Source organism: Sciurus vulgaris, assembly GCF_902686455.1.
Source record: "Sciurus vulgaris genome assembly, chromosome: 8".
NCBI lineage: Eukaryota > Metazoa > Chordata > Mammalia > Rodentia > Sciuridae > Sciurus > Sciurus vulgaris.
In genome coordinates this window covers 125029254-125053880 of record NC_136468.1, presented here as the reverse complement: position 1 = coordinate 125053880, position 24627 = coordinate 125029254, and the positions used below count along the sequence as shown (strand labels likewise).

The following is a 24627-nucleotide window of genomic DNA, read 5'->3' as shown; positions in this document are numbered from 1 at the left end:
CACAAAAGAAAAGAAAAATTAATTCAAAATGGATCAAAGACCTAAATTTAAAACCTAAAACTATAAAATTCTTAGAGGAAATTCATAGGGCAAAAGCTTCACAATATTGGATTTGGCAGTGATTTCTTGGTTAGAACATCAAAAGTACAGCAACTAAAGAAACATGTAGACAAACTGGACTTCACAAAAATTTTTAAATTTCTGTGTATTAAAGGACACTATCAATAGGATGAAAGGCAACCTGTGAAATGGGAGAAATATTAGCAAAATATATATCTATATACATATAATTCTCTAGAATATATAGAAAACTCTTAAAACTTAAAAATAAACAAAAGTTTAATTAAAAATAGGCATGATTTAAGTAGACTTTTTTTTCCAGTGGAGACATACAAATGGACAATAACAGGAAAAGGTACTATCACTAGTCATTTAGGGAAATGCAAATCAAAACTACTATGAGGGGCTGGGGATGTAGCTCAGTGGCAGAGTGCTTGCTTAGCATGTGTGAGGCACCGGGTTTGATCCTTAGCACCACATAAAATAAACATATAAAATAAAGGCATGCTGTCTATCTACAACCACAAAATTACAAAAAACACTATGAGATACCACATAATGTCCATCAAGATTGCTATTGTTGAAAAACCCAGAAAGTAATCAAGTGCTGGGAAGAATGTGGAGAAACTGGAACCCTTATGCACTGCTGGTAGGAATGTAAAATGGAAATGGAAAACACTTTGGTCGTTCCTCAAGAAGTGATACAGATCCTGTGTACATATATGAGTATACCACAGTCAATCTCACCACTGTGAACATCCACAAGAAATTAATTTAAAAAAATAACTATGGGTAAATGGCAGAAAGATTAACAGAGGGAAGGGAACAAGAGTGGGGGAGAGGGAAGGGGAAGGAGAGCTATTGGGATCTAAATTAGAATGAGATAGGTTCCATGCTTGCATAATTATGTTAAAATGAATTCCACTGTCATGTATAACTAAAAAGAACCAATAAAAATATGTAAATACAATAAAGGGGGAAAAAAGTGATACAGAATTACTATAACATCCAGTAATTCCACTCTTTTAGGCAAGTATTTAAAAGAATTGAAATCAGGGACCCAAAACAGAACTTTGTACAGCAATGTTCACAGCAGCATTATTCACAATTGCCAAAAGGTGGAAACAATACCAAGTGTCCATGGAGAGATGAGTGAATAAACAAAATGTATATAGGCGCAACACCTTTTAAAAGGAGTAAAATTCCAACACATGCTACAACATGAGTGCACCTTGAAAACATTATACTAAGTGAAATATGACAGCCACAAATATTTTGAGCCCACATAATGTGAGGTACCTAGAATAGTCAAATTCATAGAGACAGAATGTAAAATGTAGATGCAAGGGGTGGGGGTGGGCTGGATGAGGAGCTAGTGTTTAAGTGATACAGTTTCTGGGGTAATGAAAAAGGGCTGGGAATAGTAGTGATGATAAAATAATATGGATGTATGTATGCCACTGAATAGAATACCTAACAATGGTTAAGATGGTAAATTTTGTTATGTATATTTTACCACAACACACACACACACACACACACACACACACACACACGTACACACGGGGGAGAATGGCCTAAAACAACAAAAAAGCAACAAGGACTCTTTTTTTTTGGTCTTGTTGGATTAGTGTTTTGCACAAGCCTGCTGCCCATTCTGCTGTAGGCCCTGAGTTGGCCTGAGCTGCCCGGAGCTTGAGGTAAGCTGAATTCACAGGAACTGCCCTTCTCCCTCGAGGGAGGAAGTTTAAATTATCAGGTCAATTAGGAAAGATACAACCGAAAAATCCAAGTTTCATTCACACTTCAAGGAGGCGTTTCCTGGCTGGGTGCCACTTTTATTATTTTTGGCCCAGACGACTGAAAGCCCCACAGACCCAGAGAAGGCACAATGTGATCTTTGATTCGCGTTTCAAGGATCAAAGCAAGTGAGTTTGGGTGTAAATGCAGATAACATTTCAGAGATCTTTCATGAAAGGAGTCACTAGACCAGGGCCAAAAGGGAGCTGATATATTGTGTGTGCCTTTAGAAGCTTTGTTTTTCAGCAAATTCTGCTGCCCCTAACCCTAGAACTACTCCCCAACCCCTGCCCGCCTACATCCAGGTCCTTGGCCCATGATCATTAGGTACTGGGCTGGGGTGCTGGTATCCTCTCCCATCCCTTCTCTAGGTAGCTCGAAGTTGCAGGGAAGTAGTGTTGGACAGCCTGTCCACAGGCAAAGGAAGAGTACAGGATTTCATCCCCTCCTGGCTCTCGAAGGGTCTGGGTTCTGACGGGGCTCACCAATGCTGGGCGGTACACTTGGACTGGTTATGGCCCTGTGGCAAGGCGGCCCTGGCAGTATGCCCTATCTTTTCTGGGTCCAGCCTCAGCTGGAGCAGGGCAGCACACACCCACCCACAACAAGACCATACGCATTCAGATGGCCAGTCCTTGTAGCCAGCCCTCCCTCCCTCTCGCACCTGGGCTGGAAGTACTAGATCCATGTCCCAACTAGGTTTCGAGCACCGGCACTGGGTGGTAATACTCTGTGGGTCTAACATTCTCAGGAAGCTCTTAAGTATAGGCCCAGCAGCCCCTCTATACCCAAACCTCCCCCCGCCAGGAGCATCCTGGCTATCAGAAGTCCTGCTCACATCAGTGTCCAACTGATTCAGTACCGCGGACTGAGAAGTTATTGGTCCGCCTCTAGATCTTAGTTGCAGGAGGGTCCAAGGGAATTACAGCCAGGGGCAACTACAGCTCACCCGACCTGCGCCTGCGCAGGCGGCCCTGCTTGCTCTCGTGGCACTTGGCGCGGCGTGGTAAAGGGCGCGCGCTCCCATCACGCCCCGCGCTTCGCTGCCGCGCTGGCAAGACCCAGAAGCGCCTGCGCAGCAGAGGCCCCAAGGCGCAAGGCGCAGACGCGGAGGGGAGAAGGCGCGCGCGCGGCAGGGCAGGGAGGCTGTCTTGGGCTGTCACGGGACCCTGAGCGGGGACGTAGGGGGCGGCCGCGCGCACGCTGGGGGTGTGGCTGCACGACGCGGTTTTCTCTTGGGTTGCTCGCTCGTACCAGCGGGCGTCCAGGACTTTGTCTGAAGGGTCAGTGTTGCTGCGCGAGCCCGGGAGGCCGGCGGGGCAATACTGTGTTCACGCCCAACTTAGTCCTCTTTGTTCTTTCTCAACTCCCGGTCCACGGAGGGGCGCTCGGCGTCCCTGGCCAGGGTTCTGGTGTGCTTCGGGCCCTCGGGGCTCAGTTTCTCGGTCCGCACCGGGGACTGAGGAGCACTCGGAGATTTGGGGACAGTTCCCGCCGTCTCGGGACGTCGCTCCCGCCTCCGCCTTGCCTAGCTCAGGCTCCTCTTGTTCTCTGCTTTCTAGGAGCCGCGTGGATTTTCGCTCTCCAAGAGAGGCCCGTCCCTACGGTCTCCAGTTTCGAATCCCTGGACCCTCTCTGCGGGTGCCTCGCGTATTTGCAGGTACTTGGGCTTTATTGCTTTGGGGCTTTGAGCTCATATTTCTTGCATGGCGGGTGCTTGGGGGCGGGTGGGCGAGCGGTGCAGTCGTTTGCCTTCGACTTGCTTTGAGGCTTTGGGTATATTCTTTCCCTGGGTTTCTAAGGAGTAAAGAAGGCTCCAGCATTCTAGGTACTAACTTTAGCATTGCGGAGGTAAATACACACGCGCCACACATGCTTTTTTAATTGAGCGCTGTCCAGTTCAGGAGAAGGACTGAAATTCCCCAGTGCCTTGCAGGGAGGAGAGAGAAGCAAGAGGGACCAACATACCGATAGGTGAGGTGGGCATGGGAGGGCCAAGGTTTACAAAACGATGAGAGTCTGGTCCAATGTTAGGAAGGCTTAAAGCAAAGCAGGGCTCTCTGGCTAGTACAGGGTATCCCTCTCCCTGAGGCTGCAAGGGGCATACAGGTATGCAGGTGAATGGGCAGGGTGACAGCTAAATTTCCTAGTGTGGGTGGGAGTTGAAGACAGGGAAGAAGGACTGACAGAGGTCTGGATAGTACTAAGATCATCCCATGGCATGGAATATGATTTTGGAGTGGGTGGTCTCCTGACACCTATTCTTAGGCAGGTGGCAGGCACTAGGGCCTGAATTATAGACACTGCAGTTTTAGAACTCAGTTAAAAACAGGACTGAACTCGTGAATGAACTCCTCTCATATGCTGTCTTGTGGGGTACTGCTGCTGCAGGGCCTAGTGTATTCTTTTCTTGTAGTAGGTTGGGAAGCCAGGGTCAGTGGCTGGGCTTTCAGGGTGAAGTGGGGGGGATGTTTCTGAGGCATTCCAGAGAGCTTGGGTGGCAGAGTTTGGTGCTGGTAGTCCTGTCAACTTTGAGTGTTGCAGACCACGGAGGTACTGGGTACAAAGACCAACATAACTGTACCTCTGTGGAGGAACCTGAGATATGTTTACTATATGTGGAACTGGACGTAAAGATGGGTGTAGGCCATGGTGCTCCTAGGTGTGAACTAGTAGAAGATTGGGATATGTATGCAGGGATGAAGCAGAGAGACTTTCATGAAGGTCTCTATTTCTAGAGAGCCTGGGGAGGGAACTGGGACAGAGTGAGAGCCCCAGAGGATTCCCTGTCCTGGAAGAGAACTGTAGTTGCCAATGGTTTGGCCTCCTTGGTGACCTCTGCTTGGAAGGGGGCCAGTTCAGCCTTGTGAGAGGGTCTCTCCAGGCCCTCGGCATGGGTGATTGGAATGGTGGGAGCAGACACAGCAAAAGGGACATGGTTTCATAGGTGCTGACTGTAGACTGTGATAGCAAATGTAGGGAGATGTGTTTGGGGTAGAGGTAGCATTGCCTGTAGGTGATACTCAGTAAAAAGCATGGGAGAGGACAGTGCTGGAGGGAGCAAGTAATAGCTGGGGACCCTGCTTCTGTTGGGTGTGCCTGGTGCTGCAAGAACCTTAAGACATACTGTGTGTACTTAGTTTATAGTGTTTGGGGAGCCTGGAGCTTACTCAGCAGACTGAAGCATAGTCTATAACCTGTATGATATTGTGGTTAGACCTGTGGCCTCTACAACCCTATTCCACTGCTTTCTCTGTTACTTACTAGTTGGTGTGTAGCTACAGAACAAGTCCCTTTGCCATTCTTCCTTAGTTACCATAGTAGTACCAGCCTCATGCTGATGGTGGGGGGAGGAGGGGTCAATGTTCAGCTCAAATGGAGGACTCTTGTAAAGGTTTTTACTCTCATTGTCCTGAAATTCCCCAATAGTTCTGATCTGACCCCTTTTATTCTCCTGAGATCGACAGCATCTGTCATTATCCCTTTGCCTTGAAAGTCACAGGTGACATTTTCCTATCTTCTTGGACATCCCAGGCCAACCCCCTGGGCCCTTCCTTCTACTCAGAGCTCTTCGTTGGGTGCCAGGGGTTTGCTTGCTTGTTGCCTTCTCCTGCCAGCCTGTGATGGTTGGGCCTAGTTCCTGCTCTTCCTCACCTTGTTTTTGGACAGATTGCCTTGGATGATGGTCTGCGTCTGACAGTCCCCTCGGCTCACCTCTGCTCTCCTGAGGTCGCAGTTGTCAGCTCCTCTGGTCCTCAGCACTTGCCTGGAACTGCTGGGTCTGCCACATCCTGTCCAGCCGATCCCTATCCTGTTGTGCTGCCTGGGTCCACACCCTCCTTGTGCCAGCTCTTCCTCCTTTCTCCCCTCTGCTTCCAGCATGCCTCGGGGTCGTCGCCGTCGGCAGGGCCCTCGCATTCCCATCCGGGCAGCTGCCAATTATGCCAACGCACACCCTTGGCAGCAGATGGACCAGGCCTCTCCTGGGGTGGCATATACTCCCCTTGTGGATCCCTGGATTGAGCGGCCCTGCTGTGGGGACCCCGTGTGTGTACGCACAACCATGGAGCAGAAGAGCACAACTAGTGATTCTGTTGGTGGTAAGCCCACAGAAAGGGGCGTCCCGGCTGCACGCATGCCCGGCCCTTGGCCCCTCAGGATGGACTTCCACTGGGTGCCCGGCTCGGACCCAGGCACCTTTGACGGCTCTCCATGGCTGCTGGACCGCTTTTTGGCCCAGCTAGGCGATTACATGTCCTTCCGCTTTGAGCATTATCAAGACAACCTAAGCCGTGTCTGTGAGATTCTTGGACGCCTGACTGGACGAGCCAGGGCATGGGCAGCCCCCTACCTTGATGGGGACCTTCCCTTGCCTGATGATTATGAGCTGTTCTGCCAGGATCTTGAGGAAGTTATTCAAGACCCAAACAATTTTGCTGAGTACCATGCTGCAGTGCCCTGTCCCTTACCCCCAGCCTCAAGCCAGCCACCAGTGGCCCCGCAGCTGCCTGTGGTGAGAGAGTATTTAGCTAGGTTCTCAGAGGCCCTGGCACTCAACATGGGCACCCCTAGGCCTGTCTCAGCTGCTCTGGCCACCCCTGCTGTGTCTAGGCCCCTCTCTACATCCAGAAATGTCCTGGTGAAGGAGAGCACCCTTAGGTCCCAGGAGGTCCCTTCACTGTCCAGTTCTGCTTGTAGCCCTGATCCTGGTCCTGTTGGGCTAGCTGCCTTCCAGCCAGAGGAGGCAAACCCCACACCTGTCCATACACTTTCAAAATCTAATGCCCCTGCCCAGACAACAGACATAGCTTACCCAGAGGGTTCCGAAACCCAGAAAATAGAGGAGGAAGTTTCTGAGACTGAGGAAGTTCAGGATGTATCCTTAGGTGCACCACAGAGGGTGGTGGAGACCTCAGAAGAGACACCATTTTCTCCTGTTTGCCAGCATGCATCTATGGGCTCAGAACATAGCCCCGGCAGGAGCAATAGTGCACTTTGTGATCAAGTGGCCTGTGTTGCTAAGGAGCTCCACAATCCCCAGTCAGGACAGAGTGGTGTCCCCAGATGACTCCAGACAACTTCATAGCAAGGTTAGTAGATGCACCCATTTTGGACTTCTCCCTGTTGGAGCACAAGCAGTAACCCCGATCCCAAGCAGAACAAGGGCCTTTGTCCTGTGTTCTCATTCTCTGTTCCTGCTGGGTTTCCAGCTGTGTTCTCACCCTTTGTCTGGGAGTACTGTCTTACTGGGCCCATGCCCACTAGTTGGATAGTTCTGTAGATTAGCCCCCTCAGATATTTACACCACCCATGTTACCTGTTAACTCTCACAAAACACCACCCTTGGCATTTTTCAACAGTAGCTGGGACTGGACTGGGTCTGCCATGTCTGTCCTATTTGGACATGGTCCCTACATAGTGTCTGTGCTTCTGTCCCCTACCCGCAACATTCCTGTTCTCTGTGGCATATTGAGCTCCCGGTTGGAATCTAAGAAAGGCTGTGTGGAGGAAATGGCCACTTTTAAAAAATACTGTGCATACTTACATGGAATATAGTGTGATAATTTGATATACACATGTACATGTGTAATGATCAGGACAATTGGCATTTCCATCTCCTTAAGTGTTTATTATTTCTTTGTGTTGTGAACCTTTGAACTCCTAGTTCTTTATATAATACATTATTATAAACTAGGCACCCTGCTGTGTCATAGAATACTGGAACAACTTCTTACATAAGTGTATTTTGGTACTTGTTATCTAACCTCCATCTGTCTCTCCTGCCTCCATCCTTCCCAGCCCCTAGTTCTATGAAATCAACTTTTTTAAGCTTCCACATACAACAACATAGGGTATTTGTCTTTATGTGCCTGGCTTTTTTCACTAAATGTTTTCTAGTTCTGTGTTGCTTTATTTTGTTCTTTTTATGGTTGAATAATATTCCATTATGTAAAAATGCCACATTTACTTTATCCATTCTTCCATCAGTAGGCACTGTTGATTCCATACCTTGGCCTCTGTATATAATGGGGAAGCAGCAATCAATGTCCTGAATCCTGAATGAGTAAGATGGCATCTTGGCTTCCTTGTGGATTTACCAACAGCCCAAGCCAGCTGAAAGTGGGATCCAGGCCTCATTGCCTAGTTGAACTCTAGGCATTCTTCCCTCCGTATACTAATATGGACACACCAGTTTTCTTAAGAATTTGACACAGATCTCAATGTTTCTGTGCTACTCCCTGCCCCCCACCCCTTTTTAATTTTTTTGATATGGTGGATTGCTGTATTGCCCAGACTGTCTTCAAACTCCTGAACTTAAGCAGTCTTCTCAGCCCCCAAAGAGGCTATTATAGGCACATGCCACTATGCCTGGCTGTCTCCCCTTTATTCTTTTCTTTTTTAAAATTTAGCATATTATAAATATACATAATAGTGGGATTTATTGTTATATATTCATGTATGCATACAGTATAACTATGATTTGGTCAGTTTCATTCCTTAGTACCTGCCCTTCCCTATCCTTCCCCTGGTCTTTCTCTGCTCTCTTCTTTTTGCATGAGATTCCCACCTGACCACCACCACCACCTTTGCTTTTTTCTAATTTGCACATGAGAGAAAATACACAACCCTTGACTTTCTGAGTTCGGAATATTGCACTTAATATTCTCAAGTTCTATCCATTTTCCTGTAAATAACAATTTCATTCTTTATTGCCCCCTCTCCCTTTTCTAAAGCAGTATATGCCCTCCCCCATGTACTCTTGCCTATTGTTGATGCAGCGTTTAAAACCCCATTGATGTAAATAACTTGTATCTCCCAGCAGACTGTGAGCCTCTAGGGCAGGGACCTCAGTCTTAGCTTTGTGTCCCTGATACACAATTGGTGCTCATTAAAGATATGTTGGATCCACTGCTAAATGTGTGATGTGGTGGTTGCTGCTTAATAGAATCCTTGTTTTGTCAACAGAGGCCCAACTTTAAGCATCCCAGGTCAGTGTCACAGGTGTGGTTCCCACTGGGTACTTTGAGGATTGAGGGATCTGGTGGGAGGAGTTGGGGCCTAATGGGTGGGGATGGGAGGCTTGGCAGGTGAAGGATGGCCTTGAGAACTGACTTCTGAGAGCTGTAGGTAAAGTGAGTAGCAGGCATCAGATTAGAGCTTGGAGGCCCTGGGCCAGGGATTGGAATGAAGAAAGACCTGTTCTGCATGGAATGGGTTTTCTAGTGACAGCTGAGTGTGGAAGCGCCTTTAAACCAAGTTTACCTGAGGATGGGGTCTCAAGTCATCCCAGTGTACAGTGTGTGCCTACTCAGGTGCTTACACAAGAGTCTCAAACTCAGTTTTACCTTTGTGAAAAAACAACAACAAAAAAAGATGCCTTCCTGGAAAGTAGGATGAAAAAGTGGACACTAAAATTGAAAACAGCCAGTTATTTTAGGGAAAAACAGTAATAAGCAAACATCTGGTAAGATATTTTCAGAAAAGTAGAAATTGGCATTACTTTATTTGGTTACTTATTTTAAAAGGCTCTGGGTTCAGATGGTTTTATGTGTATTATTTCAGCTGGAAATCTTGGAAGTAGGTGAGAAGCTATTTTTAGGAAGCAGATATAAACCTGATAACAAAACAAGCAACCTGACAGAAGAATCTGATGTGCCTTCTTGATTGACATTTAGAAATCTCGATATCCTGGCCCAACCCTAGTCCTGTTCAGGGTCACACAACTGTCCCACCATGTGATTGTTGAAGGCCAGGACAGAATGTTCTACACCTCTCCAGCCGGCTGTGGCATGGCCTGGCCTGCCTATGACTCTGACCATAGAACTTGGGGCCACTAGAATAGATACCTCAGTCATCCAACTGACCTCCCACATTTTTCTGACATCTATACAACTGCCTTCTCTGTGTCCATCTGATGAACCTTCAGCTTGAGGTTGCCCTCTTCCCTGCTGTCTCATGTCCTGCCAGGGCAGCTCCTCAAGGCTTGGTTATAGTCCACCATACCTCTATCTAGGCAGGGAAGACAAATACTTAGGAGAGTTCATATGAGCTGTTTTTAATTTGGAAAATGTGTCCTATTCATTGTGATTGGGCCTTCTCAAAAAGAAAAGGAGTGTGGGCATTGCAGCAGCAGCTCCAAGGTTGTCCATTTCTGAGTGCCTATGCAGATGGTGTGGAGGAAAGAATGGGGGACTACAACTTGCCCTTGTTGCAAGGTGCCTTAGTTACCAGAAGCAGCTGCACCTGCCAGTGAGAGGCAATTACTGAGCGGCTCTCCCACTCCTTGGAAAGGAAGGCAAACAAAGGTCTTGAGAGAAGGCTATGCATGCATGGCCCATGTAAGGAGACCTTGTGTCATTTGCTCCTGCTGGCACCTGCATACAGGGCAAATGATGCTAGACATGCTCAGGGATGGACGTAGGTACTGATCCTGCCTTCCATGTGTCTATTCCTCACCTTTCTTAGAAATACTCAGAGGTTTTATTCCCTAAAGATAAAATGTGGAAGGTACTAGCATAGGGTTTTTTTTAAAAAGTATCTGTCTCCAAGGAAAATCTTAAAACAGGAAGTACTGAGGATGAAAGGTCATGTAAGATGTTGAGAGTATTTTATAAAACTATATAATTTAATGTTGGGTATCTGTATGGAGAGATGAACAGACAATAGTGAACTCTGAAATAGAACCACATAAATAGGAAAATTGTATATTCTTGAGTTATTTCAAATTAATGTGGGGTAAAATGAGTTGTTCAGTAAAATCAGTTGGAACTACTGGTTCACCATCTGGAAAATAGTAAAACTGAATATTTAGTACCTCTTGGGGACTATGTATATTCCAGATGGACTAAATATATCAATATAGCAACATTTTTAAAAAGTCATAAAAGTATTGCAGAAAATTATGGGTGTTTTTTTTTTTTTTTTTTCTTTCTTTCTTATGATTCCAGGATTTTAAGTTTTAGGTAGGCAGAATTGCTAAAGGTGAAGGTTTGGAGAAGCAGACTTTGTCTTGCTGTTGGTGGGTATATAAAACCCTTCAGTTCTACCCAAACAGTTCTGGGTACACATGTACTCTGATCATACCTGCCCATAGGCACAGAGGCTCATACCACAGGTAGTTGTGGCATGGTGCCGCCATAGTGTGTGGGTTCCAAGGGTGGACTTGTGCTTGGTTACATCTGGCCTCCTCACCTGACTATTAAAATATTTCTCTAAACTATTAAAATATTTTGTCCTCCTTGGGCATTCAGGAGGGTCTAATGAAGATGATGTTCTTCAGTACCTTGCCTAGGGCCTGAGCTGTTATGACTGCCTCATGGGTGTCATTGCATTATTATCAGCAAAACTGGGATAGCCCACAGATCCAACAATATGGGGTAAAGCAGATAAAACTGTTTATCCCTGCAGTGTCTTTTGGCATGAGTCAGATTGTGCTGCAGTGACAAAAGCCTCCAATGTCCTAGCAACTGGAGTGGCTCCACTGATTTCTTGTGCATGCCACATATCCAGTAGGGATGGTCTGGGATATACTCTGCCTTCTGGGTTCTCTTGGTAACCCATGTCAGGATCTCCATCTGGACATAATTCTTTTCATAATCACAGATGCAAGGGAAAGACCACAGTGAGCCAAAAAGGATATGAATCATCCCATTTAGGCCACTATGGCCAAAGAAAGCCACAGGTCCTTTTGTGAACTGGGTCACTCAGTACTGAGATGTGTGAGCCATTTTTTGTGCCACTGAATAGTGCTGCCATGGAGGGAAGAAAGGAGGGAAAAAGGCACGGGCCTATGGGAAGATGCCTGTGTTAATATGCGTAGGCCATGACAAAATACCACAAGCTGAGTGACTTAGACACAGAAAATTATTTCCTCACAGTTCTGGAAACTAGAAACCCAAGTCAAGGTGTCGGCAGGGTTGTTTTCTCCTGAGGCCTGAGACTTGTAGGTGGCTGTCTTCTTCCTGTGGCTTCACACAGTCCTTCTTTATATGCCTTTCCTAATCTCTTATAGGACCCCAGGCACATTGAATCAGGGCCTACCCTAGTGACATTATTTTACTTAATCACCTCTTTAAAGACCTTCTCCGAATATAGTCATGTTTTGATGAATTGAGGGTTAGGATTCTAACATAAGAATTTAGGGGGGCAAAATTCAGCTAATAACAATGTTCAAGATGTGTTTCTTTGGTTTTGTTTTTCATTTTCACAGTTTTGGACTGCTATTATGAGAGCCCTTTGTGGCTATGTACAGGGTTCATCCAGGGCCTGATGCCTTTGCCTAGGCATGGGATTGCTGAGTCTCTTCTGCCCTTGAATAGGCAATGCTTAACTGTTCTGTCTGTGGAACTCTTTTCATTACTTAAATTTAAGGAATTTTCTCCTTCATGGGGCTGAAAGACATTATCTAAGGTGTTGTCTTTTACAATAAACCTGGAGTCTACTTATCAGTGTAACTGGTGGAGGGAGAGTCCGTTGACATCATTGAGGGCCTGTGATGGGCAGAGTGTCTCTGCCAACTTCAATGGATGGGTAATATGAGCAAGAAATAAATTTTTGATGTGTTAAGCTGCTAAGTTGGGGGCTTGTGTTTTCCAGAGCATAACCTGTTATATCTTAAGTGGTAGAGGATCTCATTTCTCCTTTTTCCATAAGGCATGGAACTGCCCAGGCCATTGGCCACTGGGTGCCATCCTAGCCACAAATCAATAGAACTCTGGTCTGGTCTATCCCATATTAGTTATTTTGACTTTATAAGTAGTGCTGATTTTATGGTAGAGAAATGTCCACCACTGCCCTTGTTCTCCAGATTGTTTTGACTAATTTAAGAAACATTTGGTCACAAACACAATAGGGTACTCTGGGTGCTAGTGAGCCCCTCTCCCAGCTCCAGTAATGCCTTGCAGGTCCCTGGAAGTGCTATGCCTATGGGCAGCCTAGCCAAGCTCAGAAAGGATAGAGGGAGCCCTGAGCTCCCATAGTTTTTTTTTTTTTTTTTTCTGAGCCACAGTGTCCTCTGTAGAGGGACCACGCATCACTAGGAGACATTGGGTGGCCAGTAGAGGAAGAGCCCTGACCTGCAGGGTTTCCTCAGCAGCTAAATTCTTCCCTCCTGGTCTCAGGGGTCCCACAGTACAGGACTGGGTTCAGTGGTGGGAGTGAGTATATACTTGCCAGATTGTTATGTCCTTCCACTGACTGGGCCACTAGATGGGTGGAAAGGGATGTCTGGACCCACCACCCCCATTCTGTTTCTGTTTCTCTGTGTCTTTATGCTGCCCAGTCTTGGGCTTTTGGAGTAGCCCTATCCCTGTGAGGGCAGGTGGACAGTGGAAGCATGACTGGGTGCTTGAGAGCCCACCACATGATGGGGGCCCAGTGGGGACACTTTGCCAGAGTATCTTGCATCATCCTGGAGGCTGGGTGGTGGTTTGTGTGAGCCACAGAGATGGGTCCTTTGTTGCATGCTGTGCATATAGGGATTCCTCAGTGAGGGAAGTGCCTGCTTATAGTGCCCAGGGAAGCTGAGTTTCACCCTCATTTTTTTTGAATGTGGGTGTGGTAGACATATTGCTGTGGAATGTGTGAGCATGTGCACAACCAGAAGTGCACCAGGTGTGGGTACTCTGGAGTCCATAAGGCACACAGCTGGCCACACTGTCCCCAGGAGTGTGATGAACTCCTGCCACCTTAGGTGGCTTCTACCATGGGAGATACCAGATATGCAAGTATTTGTCAGAACGTGTCACCACCATTGTGGTTAGGGGTCCCTCTTATAAGTTAGACTATGTTCCCTTGAGCTGCCCGGGCATATCTCCAAGGGGATTGGCCCCCAACCCTACCCTGCATGAGTGTTTCTCTCTGATGGGACAGACAGTGGCCTCTGGTGGACTGGGCATCCTCGCTGTGGTGAGCTGCAGCTGGTTTTAGCACATGGGAATGGTCATGCTTTCTGTAGAGCACTAATTTTTCCCCCCATGTTTTCTAGACACAGTAAAGCTGGTGACCCATTACTGGCTGGGTTCCTACCTCTGCCCATAAGTGCCTGGAGGCAGACTGCTAAAAATCCCTCCTCAGTCAGGCTTCCTTCCTGTTGTCTCACAGGCTTCTCAAACCTGCTCCTGGTTGATGGATGTCCTCAGCCTCAGCTTGAGTCCCCTATTCATGGAGAGATACCCCCCTACCTGCTCCTGCAACCCAGCAGCCCCTCACCCTGCATTTCTTCTGACCCCAGTCTGTGACTTGTGCCCTCAAAACTACAGGTTGCCTTTGCAACTGAAGCTGACCAGCCCATCACCTCTCACATGCTCCAGCCAAGAGGATTCCAGACCTCACCAAGGAAGAAAACCAACCCATGCCTAGGTCTCCATGAGGTCACTCCAATTACCTCAGCTGGCCAGCATGATGGTAGCCACAAGATCTCAGTGCTGGTTGAATTCCCAACAGGGACTTGCTGGTGTCACCACTGGGGAGAAGAGCAGGCCTTGGGCTGGCAGGGGGACTACTATCAATTCTATTTGACATTAGCCCACTTGGGCCATGTCTTCAGCAGAGGAGACCATTCAGGAACACAGGGCTGTAACTTGCCCCCCTCCCCTAATCAGTGGGGCCTGTCTGGAAGGGGCATGTACAGACCCAGTCAGGTGTTCAAACATTGTATCAGGTGCTGACCTGCTTAGAGTGGCAGCATCTTCTCAGGTAGCCAGAGTGGTGTTTTGTGGGAGCTAAAGGCTTCTGTGGTGGAGCAAACAGAGCATTTTCCCTGGGTGAAAGGAGAGGCTCAGGCCCAGGCCCTGCAGGAAGGATGACTACTCCCTCCAGCAGGTCCTTCAGGACTACAGTTGGCTCCAGCATGGAAATCATGTCTATGACTAGAACCCAAGTTCTTTGTTGGTTTTGTTTTTGGGACTGAGAATTGAACCCAGGTGAACTTTACCACTAAGCTACATCCCCAGTCTTTTTGTATTTTTTATTTTGAGACCAGGTTTCACTAAGTTGCTGAGATTGGCTTCAAACTTGAAATCCCTCTGCCTGAGCCTCCCAAGTCACTGGGATTATAGACATGTGCCACTATGCCAGTCCAAGTTCTGTTGTTTTGGATACACCAGCTCTCAGGAGATGCCCTGCTACTGTGGTGCCCAGGTTAACTGCCTGGCCTCAGAATAGGGTTCCCTGAAGCTGAGGCTTGGCCTTCTCTCCTAGGTGTTTTTCCTGAACACACTTACTGAGCTGGTGCAGGGCCTCACTGGGCCTCAGGCCAAGCTGTCAGTCAAGGCTGCAGTCTGCTTGCCTCTTCTGGAAATGGATGTGCTAGATGCAGGCCTGGGGGGGCCACATTGTCCTCCAGGAGAAGGAGCTATTGAGGGCCCTATCAACTCCCACCCCCCTCCATAAGCACAAAGATTGACATCAGTCAGCCCTGGCAGGTGGGAGTGACTGTGATTGGGGTGTGTCCTCACTGCCCTGTGGCGGAAGGTGCCTAGCTCCCACCTTTGGCACTGGTATTGGGCTGCATAGCACTCACCCTCCCTGCTTCCCTGCATCCCCGGAATTCCTCCCCAGGATCCACATCTTTGAAGCTGCTACCTCCCTGCCCGCTTGGGCGCTTCCCAAGGTGGATACTGACAGAGGATTCAATGAATCGAAGGTCGCCAGTCAGGGCGTTGACAGATGCCCGACCATGATACTATTTCTGATTTAATAACCGAATGGGAGGCCGGCCCTTTGTAATAATTAGGGCTAATTACTGAGGAGGTGTTGACAGACGGGCTGAGAGGAAACAAACTACCTTTATCCCGTGGCTTAGAGTCAGATTACCAGCCCAGTGCTATCTGCCCCTCAGAAAGTAGACGCTTCAATCACTCAGCAAGGCTTCAAAGGGGAAAGGGCCCTGACAATGCATAGGATTTGGAAAGGAGCTATGAAGTGCGCCTTTGACTCTGAATTGCCAAACGGAGCCCCATTCCAGAAATGGTTTCTTTGTGTAGTCTGAGTTACTATGGCCAGACCTGCTTCCCAGGCTTAAGACCAGGGAGGGAGAGCTGTGTGGGCATGGGCAGGACTGTGGCTGTGGCTGATGCTGTGGTGGGACTGGCTTACTTAGATCCTTTCCAGGCTGGTCCTGAGCTGGGTGATACCAGTAGAGAACTGGGTGTCCCTCATGGCTGGCTCTGGCAGCCCATGTGCCCAAGCAGGGTGTGCAGTGTATTTTTCTCGACCTGGGAGCATATTCAGTTCTTGTGGCCATGGGTGGCAGGTAATGGCATAGTGATCTTGTCATCCCAGTAGGCTTGTACCTTCTCTTGTTTTCATCTGGAATACAGTCTTTCTATAGCCCACATAGGCAAGTCTGGTCTCTTTTGGTGATGGTTTTGTCCTAGGTTTTCTTTAAGGCAGGACCACTCCTCAGGGGCCTCACTATCTCAGTTTCTTCCCACTCATCTTGGGCTCAGAGCTAAGGCCATGGAAGTGATACTGACTTTGGGATCCCTCTTGGGCAGATTTTGATAAAGGAGTTGGAGCTGGTTTCTGATGGACTATATGCATGCCCACTGACTCCCCTAGATCTCCACGCATTTCAAAGACGGGGAGGGGTGTTTCTGGGTTTTCTGGTTTGATGCAGCAGCAATGTGCAGTGTGCCAGTGAGCGGGCCTAGACATCCCAGAGCTTTATCTGTGATGCAGTGCCGTGGGGTGAGCTGTGTGGGGCTGGCTGGAAGAGTGAAAATGCTGGCTGAGGCCATAGTGCGGGGCCAATTCTGAGGGTGTCATCTATTCTTATCAGGAAGACGAGGGGAGGACAACAGGAAAGGGAGCACCTTTCCTGTTCCAGGTGTAGCCTGGGAGAGGAGCAGGAGGTAGGAGGAAGCCCTGCTTCCTACTTGAATGCCACTTACATGCTTGCCCTGAGCCTTGTTGCCATGTCCTTGCTGGCCTGCAAACCTGGTTGGTTTTAACTCTATCTCAAAGACAGATAAAGTGGGGTAGGCTAAAGGAGACAACATGGGCCTTCTTTCTTTGCCTGGCATGATGCTCTGCTTACATTAGTAAAAGGTGTCTTTTGGAAGAAACAATGATAAAAGTCATTGCTAATATGCTTCACCAAATGAGGAGGAACTTTTGATAATTTGAATAAATCTACATTTGGACAGAAATAAGATGATGAATTATTTTATGTAGGAATTTATTTACTTAAAATTGAAAACTTTAATCTGTTTATAGTCACCTTGAGCAGAATTAGGTATTGTCTCTAAAGCCAAAAACCTGAGTTTTCATAATGTTAGTAGTAAATTAAACACCATTAACTATAACACAAGAAAAATAGCACAAGAATAGCACATATTTTATTTGAAATATAGCATCTCAGAAAATGGCCAAGAGAGCAGGGGCCCACTGTTAACTTGTGCATAGAAGCCTTTCTGAGTCCTCTTGACCTTGTTAACATCTTAAGTTGGGTATAACTAAGGAACTAGTATCCATACATTGTTAATGACTTAAACCCAGATTGTATTCAGGTTTCCCAAGTTTTTACCTCATGTCCTTTTTTTCTGTTCCCGGGTCCTGCCCAGGATCTCATGTTACATTTAGTATTTTGTCTCCCTTGATCCTTGTTTTTTTTTTTTAATTGTTGATTTGACTTTTTTTTTAAATTCATTTTTATTGTAAACAAATGAGAAAAAATAACAGAATGAATCCCTTGATTCTTCTTAACTGTGAGTTTCTTCAACTTCCTTATCCTCAATGACCTTGACAATTTTGAGACACAAAAGTCTGGGACTTTGTAGAAAGTCCCTCAGTTGAGTTTTGTCACCTGCTTTTTCATGATTAGACTGAGGTTATAGGTTTGGGGAAGAAATACCACAAAGATAAAGTGCCATTCTTATTTTCATATCATATCATTGATTCATATCATCAACATGACTTATCACTGTTGACACTGACCTTGATGACCTGGTGGAGTAGTGTTTACCAGGTTTTTCCACTGTAAAATAACTGTTTTCCCCCCTTTTCTTACTGTACTCTTAGGAAAAAAGTCACTGCATAGTCCACATTTGAAGGGTAACAGTTTTACACTCCTTCCTTAAGAGGGGAAATAGCTACGTAAAGTGGAATTCTGCATGGGAGATTTGTTTTCCTTCCTCATTTTAAAGCTTATTCAGTTATTTCTTTACCTCAGTATGGACTCAGGGATATTTTATTATTAGATATACTTACAATGTAACACTTATCTTTGCCAGCACCATCTCAATTGGGACCAGAAAACTGCCCCTTCCCTCAAAATCCTCCCTCTTGCGGCCTTTGGCAGTGAGCCCCTTCCCTTTTCTGCCCCTTGGCAGCCGTTGATTTGTCCTCATACCCTCTTTTTTGCCTTTCTCAGAATGCCATCTAAATAGAACTATACTTTACTCAACATAATTCTCTGGAGACTCATTCATGTTGTTGTGTATATCAGTAGCTTTTTTGTTATTGCTGAATAGTATTCCACTCATCTAAGGATGGTCGTTGGGGTTGTTTTCTATTTGGGGTGATTATGAAAGAAACTAAACATCCATGTACAGTTTTTCATTTGCACACAAGTTTTCATTTTTTCTAAATATCCAGGAGTAGAGTGGTTGGGTAGTAGAACACATATTTATTTTTGTAGGAAGCTGCCAAGCTGTTTTTCAGAGTACTCACACCACTTTCCATTCTCACCAACAATGTCTGAAAGTTCCTGTTGCTGCACATTCTTGCCAGCCCTTGGTTTCTTTCTTTTTCTTCCCCTTAATTTTAACCATTCAAATGGGTATGTAGTTGTATTTCATTATGGGTTTAATTTACATTTCCCTAACAGCTAATGTTGAGCATCTTTTTGTAATTGTGATCTTTATCTTCTTAGGTGAAATGACTGTTCCAATCTTTTGTATATTTCAAATTGGTTTGTTTAATGCTAATGGCTTTTTTTTTACCCAAGGTATAATTATATACAATAAACTTCACATATTTAAAATTTTCACCAACTGTGACACCATCCCCACTCCCAAGATAATGAGTGTGTCCATTGTCCCTGAGGTTTCCTTCTGTCCCTTTGTGTGTTTCTCTCTTCCCCTTCCCTCATTTTCCCATCCCCAAGTCTTCACTAATTAGCTTTTCCATCACTCTAGCTCACTTAGCATTTCCTAGAATTTTATATAAATAGAATCACGGTATTCACTCTTTTTTCTGGCTTCTTTCATACAGTATGATTATTTTGAGATTTATTCACATTGAAGTGTGTGTTAATACTTCCTACAATTTGGAGAGTTGCCCACAGTTCACAAGGCTGTCATAGGATCTCACACTGTACACCCTCTAACTACCATGACCTAAACTGCTATGTCTTACTGCCATCTTGAAACTGGATCTTCTGCTAGAATGCCGGTCACCTAGAGGACTAGGGGCCACAGTGTGTCTTCATTCTTGAGACTCTACCATCATTCTGCTATGCTCATATGAGTAACTGCAGAACCACAACCCCAATTGCTAAAAACCCAGGTCTATCAAAAAAGGCAGAGACCCTGGCTTCCAAAGGCTCTTGGTACCCCATGTCCCAGGGAACTTTTGAACTTGCAAAGGGAGAGCTGACACACAACCAGGGACTTCTTTGTACATCTGTGCATGGCCTGACAGCTATCAAGGTAACAGCCTCATCCTGTACCCTGTGGACCAGCTGCATAGCTGACCATCTTGCAACAACAGGGTACACCTGAACCCAGCCTGACAGCCATCTAGGTGGCAACTCCTCCTCTCCAGCGAGCCTACTACATAGCTAGCTAGCCCATAAGTATGCAAACCCAACCTGTTAGCCAACCAAGTAAAGAGCCTGCCACACAACCACTGGCCGGCAGCATCTGTGGACCCCATGTTTGGTTTAACAACCTGCCAGGTAGCAGCCTTATCCCTAGCAAAAGCACACCACACCACCACAGTTACAATCACCCACAAACAACCAGAGATATCACTTGAGAGGATGTAGTTGAAGAAACTGTACAGAAACCACACTACTGTCTCTACTCAGAATCAGTTCTAACACATCATACCGAACTGACACTCTCACACCTATCCATAGGAAAGAGTCTCCATACCAGGGTGGGGGTGGTAAACTCTCCATAAAGTTGGAAAAGGCACAGATATCAACATAAGGACACAGGAAACATGAAAAAGGAAGAAAACATGTTACCCCCAAAGGAACCCAATAATTCTCCAGTAACAGAACCCAAGGAAAAGGAAATTTATGAAGTACCTGAAAAGGAATTAAAAATAATTATCTTAAGGAAGTTTGGTGAGATACAAGGGAATATGGACAAATGGTTTAATGAAATCAGGAAAGGATTTTATGTGTCGAATGAGATATTTAACAAGAAACTATAAAAAGGGATCAAACAGAAGTCTTTCAGCAAAAGAATTCAGTGAATAAAATAAATACAAAATAAATACAACTGAGAGCCACAACAACAGGCCAGTCAAGCAGAAAAAGTAATTTCTGAACTTTAAGACAGATCTTTAGGATTAACAGAAAGACAAAAAGAATGAAAAAGTGAAGAAAGCCAGCCTATGGCACTTATGGGATGACTTTAAGTAAACGTATACTCACATTTTAGGAACTTCAGGGGAACAAGAGTGGAAAAGTCACAAAAAACATTTAACATAATATTGCCTAAAAACTTCCCAAGTCTTGGGAGAGATTTGGACATTTAGATCCATGAAGCTCAAGGAACCCCAATTAGTCTGAACCCAAAGAGATCCTCTCCAAGGCACATTATAGTCAAACTGTCAAAAATCAAAGATGTATTTCTAAAAGCAGCAAGAGAAAAAAATGATAAATCACATATAAGGGAATCCCCATTAGACCAAGAGATTTCTCAGCAGAAACCTTGAAGGCAGGAGAAAATGGTATGATATATTCAGAGTGCTGAAAGAAAAAAAATTATTTGCCAAGAATACAATACCTAGCAAAGAAAGCTATTCTTCAGCAATGAAGAAGAAATATGTCTTTCTTAGATAAGCAAAAACAGGGAATTCCTTACCACTAGACTAGCCTTACAAGAAATGCTGGGGGAAGTTTTACAACTAGAAGTATAATGACAATAACTACCAACATGAAAACATACAAAATTATAAAACTCACTAGTAGAGTAGGTAAAAAAGTAGAAGTAAAGCAAACCTTATCACTACAAAAAAACCATCAAACCACAAATATTAATAATAAGAGAAGAAGAAAGGAACAAGAAATATACAAAACAACCAGACAACAATGAGCAAAATGACTTGAATATATTGTTATATATCAATAATTACTTTAAAGGTAAATGGGTTAAATTCCCCAAATTAAAAAGAAATACTACTTGAATGAATGAAAACATAAGACCCAGCTCTATGCTGCCTACAAAGGACCCACTTCACTAGTAAAGATACACACAGATTAAAAATGAAGGCATGGAAAAATAAACCAAACAGAAACTAAAAGCGAAACCAGGCACAGTGGCTGCATATCTGTAATCCCAGCAACTTGGGAGGCTGAGGCAGGAGGATTGCAAGTTCGAGGTCAGCTTCAGCAATTTAGCAAGGCCCTAAGCAACTTAGTGAAACCCTGTCTCAAAATTTAAAAAAATAAATAAGTGCTGGGGATATACCTTAAAAAAAGGAAAAAAAAAAAAAAAAAAAAAAAAAGCTGAGGATGTAACTCAGTGTTCAATTCCAAGTTCTGCAAAAAGCAAAACAAAACAAAAAACCAAAAGTGAGCAAGAGTTGCCATACTCAGGTAAAACAGGCTTTAAGTCAAAAGAGCCAGGTGCAGTGGCACATGCCTGTAATCCTATCAGCTTGTGAGGCTGAGGTAGGATGATGCTGAGTTCAAAGCTAGATACAGCAATTTATCTAGGCCCTAAGCAATTTAGTGAGACCCTGTCTCAAAATAAGATATAAAAAAGGAATGGGGATGTGGCTCAGTGATTAAGTGCCCCTGGGTTCAATACCTGGCACCAAACCCCCCCACTCCAAACACATAAAAACCCAAAACCAAAAAAAAAGAAAAAAGGAACAAACTGTAAAAAGAGACAAGGAAAGTCATTATATGATAATAAAAGGATCAATTTAACAAAAGGCTATAACAATAAAAAATGTGTATGTACCCACCACCAAGCCACCTAAATATGTAAAGTAAATATTACTAGATCTAAAGGGAAAGGTAGACTCCTCTACAATAATAGTTGGGAACTTCAACATCCCACTTTCATCAATGGACAGATTATCCACACAGAAAATGAACAATGAAACATTGGCGTTAAACTATATTATAGACTAAATGGACCTGACATACTTCATAGATCATTTTGTCTAATAGCTGAAGAATACACATTCTTCTCATTAGCACATTTTCCAGGATATGTCACGTGGTAGGTCACAAAACATATCTCAATACATTTTTAAAAACTGAAATCACACATTTATCTTCTCTGACCACAATGGAATAAAATTAGAAATCAACAAGAGGAACTGTGGAATTTATACAACTATATGGAAATTAGACTCTAGGCTCCTGAATAACAAATAGGTCAGTGAATTAAAAGTTTTTTTTAAACTTCTTGAAACAAATTAAATTTGAAACAGCATAACAAAACCTATGGAATACAGCAAAAGTAGTACTAAGATGTTAATGGTTACATCAAATGATTACATCAAATTATAAATGATTACATCAAAAAAGTAGATTTCAAATAAACAATCTAACAGTGCAACAACTCGAACTAGAAAAGCAAAATCAAACTCAGACCAATGGAACAGAAGACACAGAGACACCCACATAAATACAGTCATCTCATACTAGACAAAGGAACCATAAACACATTGGGGAGCAGATAGCCTCATCAACAAATGGTGCTGAGAAAACTGGAAATCCATATGTAGTAGAATGAAATTTAACCCCTATCTCTCACACTGCACAAAACTCAAAGTGGATCAAGGACCTAGGCATTGGACCAGAGACCTTGCGCCTACTAGAAGAAAAAGTAGGCCCAACTTTCCATCATCTTAGCTTAGGAACTGACTTCCTCAACAAGACTCCTAAAGCACAAGAAGTAAAATCAAGAATCAATAAGTGGGATGGTATCAAACAAAAAAGCTTTTTCACAGCAAAGGAAACAATCAAAATGTGGAGAGCCTACAAAATGAAAGGAAATCTTTGCCATTTGAACCTCAGATCATTAATCTCCAGGATATACAAGGAACTCAAAAAACTTAACACTGAAAAAACAAATAACCCAATCAATAAATGGGCAAAGGAACTGAACAGGTACTTCACAGAAGAAGAAATATGAATGATACAGAAATATATGAAAAAATGTTCAACATCTCTGGCAATTTGAGAAATTCAAATTAAAACTACACGGAGATTCCATCTCACTCCAGTCAGAAGGACAATTATCAGGAAAACAAATAACAATAAAAGTTGGTTAGGATGTGGGGAAAAGGTTCACTCATATGTTGGTACAACCACTATGGAAAGCAGTATAGAGATTCCTCATAATACGTGGAATGGAACCACCATTTGACCAGTTATCCCACCTCTTGGCTTATACCCAAAGGACTTAAAATCAGCACACTGCATACATCAATGTTTATAGCAGCTCAGTTCACAATAACTAAGCTATGGAACCCACCTAGGTGCCCTTCAACTGATGAATGGATAAAGAAAATGTGGTATATATATGCAGTGAAATATTAGTCATAAAAAAAAATAAAATTGTGGCATTTGCTGGTAAATGGATGGAACTGGAAACTATCATCCTAAGTGATATAAGCCAATTCCTAAACACCAAAGGCTGAATGTTTTCTCTGATATGTGGATGCTAACACATAATTAGGGAGGGGGAGAGAATAGAAGTTCATTGGATTAGACAAAGGCGAATGAAGGGAAGAGAGAGGGGATGGGAGTAGGAAACACAGTAGAATAAACTGGACATTACCTTCCTATGTTCATGTATGAATACATGACCAGTGAAACTCCATGTCATGTACAACCATAAAAATGGGATCCTAATTAGAATAAGTTGTACCTCACTTATGTATAATATGTCAAAATACACTCTACTGTCATGTATATCTAAAAAGACCAAATAAATTTTTTTTTCAGAAATCAAACCAAACTCAAAATTAGTAGAGGGAAAGAAAGAACAAGGCAGAAATAAATGAAACTGAGACACAAAAATCACTGAAACTAGTTATTTGAAAAGAAGCAAAATCAACAAATCTTTAGCTAGACTAATAAGAAAAGAGAGACGACCCAAATAAATGAAATGACAAAAAAAAAAAAAAAAAGGAGATATTACAACTGATACCACAGAAGTACAAAAGAGATTAAGGGAACATTATGAAAAACTATATGCCAATAAATTGGAAATCCTAGAAGAAATGGTTAAATTCCTGGACATATAACTTACCAAGAGTGAAACATGAAGAAATAGAAAACCTAAACACTAAAAGCAAGCAATGAAATTGAATCAGTAGTTTTAAAAAATCTCCTAGCCAGAAACAGTGATGCACAACTATAATCCCAGCTACTCAGGAGATTGAGACAGGAAGATTACAAATTTGGAACCAGCTTTGGCAATTTATTGAGACTCTGTCTCAAAATTTTTAAAAAAGTTAAAGAGCTGGGGATGTAGCTCAGTTGTAAAACACCTGCTGGATTCAATTCCCAATACCAAAAAAAAAAAAAAAAAAAAAAAAAAAAAAAACCAAAAAAAACCAAAA

General features: G+C 44.2%; 2 protein-coding genes across 5 annotated transcripts in view; both read left to right on the top strand.

Annotated features, from left to right (window-relative positions):
• The first annotated feature begins 3103 nt into the window (after nt 1-3103).
• RTL10 (retrotransposon Gag like 10) lies at nt 3104-8770 on the top strand. Of its 4 annotated transcripts, none has more exons than XM_079152011.1 (3): nt 3104-3143; nt 3423-3520; nt 5530-8770. In XM_079152011.1, the coding sequence occupies exon 3, from the start codon at nt 5741-5743 to the stop codon at nt 6926-6928; it is 1188 nt and encodes a 395-aa protein (XP_079008137.1). In that variant the 5' UTR covers nt 3104-3143; nt 3423-3520; nt 5530-5740; the 3' UTR covers nt 6929-8770. The 4 variants fall into 4 exon arrangements, with proteins under 4 accessions (XP_079008137.1, XP_079008140.1, XP_079008139.1 ...); XM_079152014.1 differs by lacking the exon at nt 3104-3143 and adding an exon at nt 3748-3834 and having other exon boundaries at nt 3428-3520; nt 5740-8770; XM_079152013.1 differs by lacking the exon at nt 3104-3143 and having other exon boundaries at nt 3428-3520; nt 5740-8770.
• The window catches only part of GNB1L (G protein subunit beta 1 like), a 68887-nt gene continuing 47385 nt past the window's right edge, over nt 3126-24627 (top strand). Inside the window, exons 1-2 of the mRNA XM_079152022.1 lie at nt 3126-3143; nt 3423-3520. The gene's annotated coding sequence lies outside the window, so the exon portion shown is untranslated. The remainder of the gene's footprint in view (nt 3144-3422; nt 3521-24627) is intronic.

What these genes read in the sequence shown, in the direction of transcription:
- RTL10 (XM_079152011.1), top strand. Translation starts at nt 5,741, where the DNA reads ATGCCTCGGGGTCGTCGCCGTCGGCAGGGCCCTCGCATTCCCATCCGG.